Below are 7857 nucleotides of genomic sequence, written 5' to 3'. Positions count from 1 at the left end.
TCAGCAGTGTATTTGACTATCACAACATAGCAAGTACTGCTGCAAGACAGCTCGGAAAATGCTGTGTTTCATAGTCGTAAAAATCACAGAAGGCACGAACATCACATAGAGAACATTCTGTTTTCACATCTTGGTCTATTGTTTTGGGTATTTCACAGACTAAGGAAGCTTCTTCCATCAGTTAATCTCTTTAGTTGATGTGATCTCTGAGTCTTTTCTTTGGAATTTTAAGTACACATGTCCCCTGTAGTGCATATATACTCCTTGTGGTCCAGCCGTTTGTCACTGCTTTACAGTACCTACTGGAGTGCCCTGTAACCCCAGGCATCCAGCCCACGATACAAATATCGTAACCATCCCGACCTGCTCAAGCTTGTCTTGTCCACTAGGCAGTGCTCTCAGCAATGCCTAGCTGTTCCTTCTTAATGACTGTAAGTATTAGTTGTCCTTTTTATACCCTTAGCACGCAGTGGGTTGTCAAATGATGAGGTATTTTGAGAGGATTGCATTTATATTCTTTTGGGGGTTGCTTCCTCATGATGCAGCTTAATAATTAAGGAGCTGACAAAACTTGATTTTCAGATTTCAAAAACCACCTCTTATACAAGACAATGATGTTCAAATTCAGAAGATGTGTTCTCTGTTCAGAAGATGTGTTCTCTGTTCAGAAGAGGGGCACATTGCGCTTGGATGACCTTCTTCAGTCAAACCCTGAAAGCAATTCTAGAGTGAAGTAGCAGCTCATGGAGAAGTGCATAAACTTGACCTTTGCTGACTCTCCTGGTGCTAATCAAGCAATTTTGTCTCCCTGAAAATGCTCCTGCAACCATTTACTCCTCCAAAGCTATGAAATTACAGCTGTGTGCAGCAGACATGCCCTGCACATCCGTAACCGCCTTAGTTATATGCGGGATCCTCTGCCTGTGTGTTCTCAGTATATCTAGTTTCAGTGCAAAATACAGTTGTGGACAGTTGGGGTGTAATTTGTTGTAGGTACCAGAAGGGGTAGTAATTCACTTCTGTAACAGATCTTGTGGATGGCAAAGAGAATAGTAAATGCCTTTTTAAAGGAACTTTAATCCTTCAATGCTAATCAGCCTTGGAGTACTCTGACCAGTCTCAGGTCACGCACTGTGAAGAACGTTGTGAACCCATCAGTTGGTTATGTGTGGAAGCACAAGGGAGATTTCTGGAAAGAAGATGGCAATAATGTCTCCATGTTAAAGAAGATAATTGCCTTTATTATTATAGCACTCAAATTGTAATAATATTCTAGTTACAAGAAAACCTATCTAACACTAAAGATAGTAACTGCTGGAGTAGATCAATGGGGATTGTGAACCTCTCTGAAAGAGACTTAAGTGTGGTGTTCCCTGTGCAGTTGGCAAACTTTGGAAAGTTGTCAGCTATTGTCCTTCCTATCACCAGAAGAGTACCATTTATAAGTGACCAGCAACAACATATATTGGTACTAATGTGCACAAGAGAAAGCAGCAGTTGCCATACTTATAATAATGTTTTTTATGAACGGCTGCTCTAACTCTCATCCATCCTTTGACCGTGTGTAATCAGAAAGCTGCTATGGAGAAGCAGCTGGGAGGTGGCTGGAGCATTCCTTCACCGGGAAGGAATTACTATTGATCACTTCCTATTAAAGACTGACCGCGAGTACTGGTGCTGCCTTTACATATTTTGCTGACCAAAAGTTTCCAGAGTGGATGTATTTTCTGAGTGTGCACAGACTGTACAGCAGAATGATTAGGTAGTTCTCAAGGTTAACAAGGTAGACAAACATTGTTTGAGCCGTAAAATGTATGTTGAATTCTCAGCTAAAAGTGCAGTGTTATCTGTGTTGTGATTTTCCTGTGTTTGATCTCAGTAGAATCGTTTAGCAGTTAGGGTATTTTGGTGTGTGCATTGAAATTATATTCTTACAGCTCTTTGTTCCTGTAGTGCTCAGAGGGGAATTTGAAAGAAGAAAATTCTTTTTGCTGTGAAACCAGTACTTTATTCTTTGCAGGAGAGTTAGTATGTAAAACTTGCATGTGAAACAGTATTTGAAAGTTCTCTTAATCTTCTTGTAGGCCATAGAGAAACATCTCATCAGAAAGTCCAATGGAGGACTGACCTTCATTGGGGAGTGGAAGAACGGGCACCTTGAAAGAAAGATGGGCCATTTGACCTGTTTTGCAGGGGGAATGTTTGCCCTTGGAGCAGATGGTTCCAGAGATGATAAAGCTGGACATTACTTGCAGCTTGGAGCTGAAATTGCACATACGTGTCACGAGTCGTATGACAGGACAAGTAAGATATATTGCTAATCTAGTTATTTCGGTAGTTGAAATATAGGAATTGTCATAAGTATTTTTAAGGTCCAGTATGGGCCTATGCTTTGTCTAACATGCACTGGTTTTCTATCAGTGCGATTTTTTTAACATCCACGTATTTACTTCTGATCTACATCACGGTGAATCAATGTAAAACCAGACTGTACATGATTCCTTCCTGCGTGTATATCCCTGGATTTGGATCAGTCGGCTAAGACAGGTTACATGGGTGCAGGGAGGAAGGCCTGCATGTGAATTCTTGTCCTCCCAGATACATAGGGCAGTTTTTTCATGTCATATAAACTGTTCTTACAGTTATGTAGAGTGAAAAATTCGTAAATACAATTTCTCGTGGTTTTAGTAATAGTACATTCTGGGTAAGTACAATTAAACTAGAGAGGATGAAGAATGGTATGGAAACTGTGAGCAGGCAGTATCAGACTTTACTCTTGGGCTGGAAGTTTCTCAAATTCGATCTTTTGGACTAAGTTTATTTTACATCTTTAATAGTGACTTTGATGCATGAAGATGAAGTGTGCTGATTACACTTACAGTGGCCATGAAATCATAAGACACAGCTAAAACAGAAGAGTATCAGAGTAGTAAACAGGAAGATCTTGAGGACTGGACTGTCAGAAATAAGAAGTTCACGAGGAGAAAGGCAGGAGCTCTTTCTTGAAACTGGGAGTTGAAAAATGCCAGTGCAGTCCTAGGCTGTATCAGGTGAAGAATTTTTAACAGAGATTAGAGAATATTAACACTGCCTTGGAAGACAACATATCTCCAGAATACACTGTACAAATCTGAATTTCAAGCAGAACAAATGTAGAGAAGGACCGACAGAACTTCTATCTCACAGCAGAAAAATAAGAGAGGTTAGCCTGCTCAGACTAGAAGAGTAATGCCGAAGGAGGGAATAAATTTGTTGTCATCTCAAGGAGTAAACACTGAAAAGAAATAGAATTATTTTAAGATATAAATAACACGGTTGTACCGAGAGCAAGATCTGTAAGCTCGCCGTGAATGAATGTAGGTTGGAAATTGGAAATGGCTTTGTGTAACCATCAGAGAAGGGAGCTTCTGAAACAGCTTCTGGTAGAAGTAACGGTAACTAAAACTCACACAATTTTAAGATGAGAATTCATGTATTTATTCACAGGATTACGTAGTATTATTGTATAATTACCTGTCATTCAGTCACATAAGTAATGCTTTTACTTGGGTAGCAAGATAATTTTAAAAAAGGAGAAAGAAAAAATACGAGGCCGATTAAGGAAAAAGCTAGGACATAGTAGCTATTGTTGCATTCTGAAGAACTGCATTTAAATGTTTAATTCAACACCTAAAAATAAGCAATGGTAAATTTACAATTGTTTGTGCAGTCCTAATTTATTCCTTCAGATGTTTATTCTGTAGCCTCAATAAGTCAAAAAATTGTAGGGGGGGATGTTTAAAATTTTTGGTTACATATTCAATGACTTTATAAGGACACACATGCAAGAAACAGTGAAAGTTGTACAAACAGCTGGAAATTTGCAACGCCCTAGTTTTCTTTTGTCAGTCATGCAACCTCAGGAATGTGGATTTTGGGAGGGGGCAGGGGGGTGGTGTTAGTTTTTTGGGGGTGTTTTGTTTGGTGGGTTTTTTTTCTGGATTGATTTTTTTCAAAGAAAATAAAGAAATCTAACATGCAAAATGTCAACTTCATTATGTTTGGACAGCGGGATTTGAGGCATAATTGTACTCTTTAGTGACAGAACTAGCTGATGGCAGAAAAAACCCTTCTCTTTCAGAGAGCAGACAGTCATTCTGGTTCAGCTGGTGGATTTATATTTCAGTCAGCAAAGGGAGAGCCTGGTCACTTTCTGCTATAAACTTGGGAGAACTCTTGCCCTATTTGGTGCCCCCAGAGGAGACAGCAAGGTGCTGAGGTTAGAGCACAATTTTCTTCAGATAAACTGAGTTTCCCAGAGTTGCTTATAATAACCTGCACTATATGCCTGGTTTTATGATAAGATTTATTATAAACATACTACGTTATGAAACAACCTAGATTTCCATAAGAGTTGAGCATGAGGGTAAAAATAAAAGGCTGTTTCAAGGTCTAGTCTCAGCAAAATAGAAACAATTTCACAGAATAAAAGCACTACTGGAAAAGAAGGACATTATATTCTTAACCATCAGCAACCTGTTGCACATATTGCAGGTATGAAAGCCTATTTTATAAAAAAAAAAGAATTTGTTATTTCAGAAAGCTTCAGGCAAACTGAATTCTTTTTTTGCTACTGTCATTACAATAATATTATCATATAAATAATGGATGGAATACCATCTCCTGAAATTCTGGTTGGAAATCATGCTTTCCACGTCTTGCATAAATAAACAAAAACGGTGGCATGACAGATGACGTATTTCCATGGGCTTTATGTCCCATTGGCAACTGGCATCACTGACATGTAACTGATGAGAGGTTTTTGCAGGGACACAATCTCTCTGATAATCTGATTCACCTATTGGTGTTCTGAGAGAAGACCTGACCCCTGAGTTGTAGGCTGGAGAAGTGACTAGGCATATCCTGAGAAGCTCAGGCCTTTGCCATGGCTCTGTGGAAATCCCTGTAGATTCTGCTTAAGCTGAGGATGAGTCTGTAGCAGTCCCTGTAGGATGCCCTTCTAGCTGACCAGCTGGAGGAAGCTGATGATGCTCTTTGGAAGAGGAAGGCGGGGGTACAGGTGTGATTCCGATCTGCCTTTGAGTCAGGGATCTGTGTTTCCAGGATCCATTGAAACAGTCAGCATGAGATCCCCAAGGCTCTTCCTGTCTTCAGGAAACTGTGAATCCTTGTGACACGCCTTGGAAACACCAGGGATTTAAAAAGGCTAATTGACAGTCAAAGTCAGGAAACTTGACTGTAACCAGAATAGTCTTGTGATGTGTAATCTACGCATGCCTCTGCTTTCTCCCTTCAGTGGTTTTTTCTGTACCATACCATAACCATAGATTATTGCTGCAGTCGTCCTAAATCTCCTGTCCTTTGATAGGAGATTTCAAGGTTTTTCTGTAGTCCGGTGTGCTCTTGATTTGGAGAGAATATTGAAAGAACCGAAGATAGAAGGCGTGCTCTGGTCTGTATGCCCATGTACCAGCACAGCACAAGGAGACATAATGCTGTCAGTGGGCACTGGTAAGGCTAAAAGGATACAGCTTCGTGTGCTTACGCTGTGAAGTTTCTCAGCTTGTGTGTGTACTGCACGTCTTGAGGTATTGCAGCTACCGGGGATTGGTTCTTCGTTTTACATACTTAGCATGTACCACTGAGAAACAAGGTAAAGGCATAAAATAACTGGTAATGCAAAATCCATAAACGGTAAAAAAAAAAGAAAGTCCAGTGAAGCTGAAAGAATAGAAAGACCGCCACCACCAAATCAATCTCAATAATTATCTTCCATAGATACTGTACAGATGAGATTAATAAGCAAAATCATCTATATAGATGGTAGCTTGTTCATAGTAGCTTCTTTAGTCAGCTATTAGTAGAAGTGCTGTGATTAATTTTATATCCTTGGTTTCAGATAGAAATTCAATGAGATTGTAACAATTTGCGGAGATCATCCATCCTATGGGTGGTATAATTTCTGAGAGTGCCCAATAACATTAGAAGGAGATATGAGTGAATAATTACAGATTTAATGCACCAGCAGACTGCAAAGCAAGAGAAGGTGTCACGGTTTCTGTAGATGATGCATCACCAGAACTGCCTGAAATCCACCTTATTTGGTGGACAAGAATAATACAGCTGACGTGGTTTACCTGATTTTCAAAAGGCCTCTTAAAAAATTCTCTACTAAGGCTCTTTAAGGATATTAAGCAGCTGTAGCATAAGCAGCAAGTACCTGCATGGAGAAGAAAGATGGTTGTAGTATAACAAATAGGGTAGACATAGATACACAGCTCTTGAAATGGCCGAACGGTGGAAAACCAGTGTATATTTGATATAAATTTATACACATGTGTATTATTTATATTATGTATATTTACATTTTAGATTTTAATGTGTATATAAATTAAAAATATATATGTATATAAAAATATACATGTATAAGTGATCAGGAAAAGAGCAGGAACAGTAACGTAACTGTGCTTATAATAACTAAAAAGAAAGCTTTAGGATAGCAGGGATGAAAGAAAATGAAAAATTCCACAAGGACCTTATGAGGTAGAGTAATTGCATAATAAATTACTAAATTAAATTCCGTGTAGTTAAATGAAAAGTGAGGGAGATATGAAAATAATTATTCCTAACCTCACATATAAAATGATGAGGTCTTAACTGACCGCTACAACTCAGGAAATTGCTCTTGAGATTATGAAAATGTCAGCTCAGTAGCAGTCAGGATAAACAAAGTGAGAAAGAGCAAAATGAAAAATGTCGTTATGTCACTGTATTAATCTTGTCCACACTTTTAGTGCTGTGTTTAGGCTGGTCCTATCATTTCACAAAGAATATAGTAGAATTGGAGGTGTTGCAGAGAAAAGCCAGAGTGAAAACTAAAGGTATGGAACAGCTTCCATTTAAGGAACAACTGAATTAGATACTGTTCTTCAGTGTGGAAAAAGGACATTTTAGGTAGAATACAGCAGATCTGCAAAGTCACTAGGGGACTGGAGAGAGTGGAAGGGAATCGGTTGTTTGCTTTCTTCTGAGACAAGACCTAGAGTCTATTGAATGAGTCTGGTAGGAACCAAGCTTAAAATAGAAAACAACAAAAAAAAGTAGTTCTACACCAAAAGAGGTATTAGAGATGTGGAACTTCTTAGCAGAGGTTGTTTCGGATGCTTAAGGCTTACTTGAGAAATATTCTAATAATTCGCTAGGGAAGTAATTCTATTAAAAATGACCAACCACGTGAAAAAAGTATGACTAGTTTGGGAGAAGTCTTGAACTCAAAAAAAATGGAGACTGATAGAGAAGCTGCAAGAAAGTATCTCATAGGCTTGACCTGTTCTTCCAGTTCCCCATCCTTGTCTGATTTTGGCCATTGTTGGAGACGTGATACAGGTCCAGACAGAACTTCCATCGGGTCCAGTATAGGCGTTCTTCTTCATTTTGGATATCTAATCTCATTGATCTTGCAGTTATTTTTTACTGAAACTGGTAAAATGGCCTGTTTTGAAAGGAGTATCATAAACCTTTCTGGATGGAGTTTTTCTTACCACGCACGTGGCTGAAGAAGAGAGAGACACTTTTTCCTGTTTGCATCCAGAGCCGTACTCCCTTGAAACAAAAAGATTAAGGAAGGCTTTTTTGAGCTTTTCTGATGGGGCGCACACTGGGAGGTGCTCCTGTTTTTCACTGTAGTATTCTAAGGTTCCCCTTTCAGACTCATGAGACTATGGTTAATTTGAGCCTCTAGCCCATAGGAATTACATGATTAATTGCTTTGATAATATTTAAAGCTCAAGTGCAGCTTCATGGTTCAGTGCCTTAAAAATTCTCTGCCAAAGCACAGGGTGAGGTTCAGACGTAGGT

The 7857-nt window shown here is 39.1% G+C and overlaps 1 protein-coding gene across 1 annotated transcript in view; it reads left to right on the top strand.

The window, feature by feature from the left end:
- Window positions 1–7857, top strand: part of MAN1A2 (mannosidase, alpha, class 1A, member 2) — a 70332-nt gene that overhangs the window by 48972 nt on the left and 13503 nt on the right. The window contains exon 7 of the mRNA XM_010140092.1: window positions 2085–2304. Within this exon, the coding sequence (XP_010138394.1) occupies window positions 2085–2304 (220 nt within the window). The remainder of the gene's footprint in view (window positions 1–2084; window positions 2305–7857) is intronic.

The sequence above is a fragment of the Buceros rhinoceros genome, unplaced genomic scaffold, assembly GCF_000710305.1.
Source record: "Buceros rhinoceros silvestris isolate BGI_N320 unplaced genomic scaffold, ASM71030v1 scaffold3937, whole genome shotgun sequence".
Taxonomy (NCBI): domain Eukaryota; kingdom Metazoa; phylum Chordata; class Aves; order Bucerotiformes; family Bucerotidae; genus Buceros; species Buceros rhinoceros.
The sequence above is the reverse complement of the archived record's forward strand: the minus strand, read 5'-3'. Positions and strand labels throughout refer to the sequence as shown.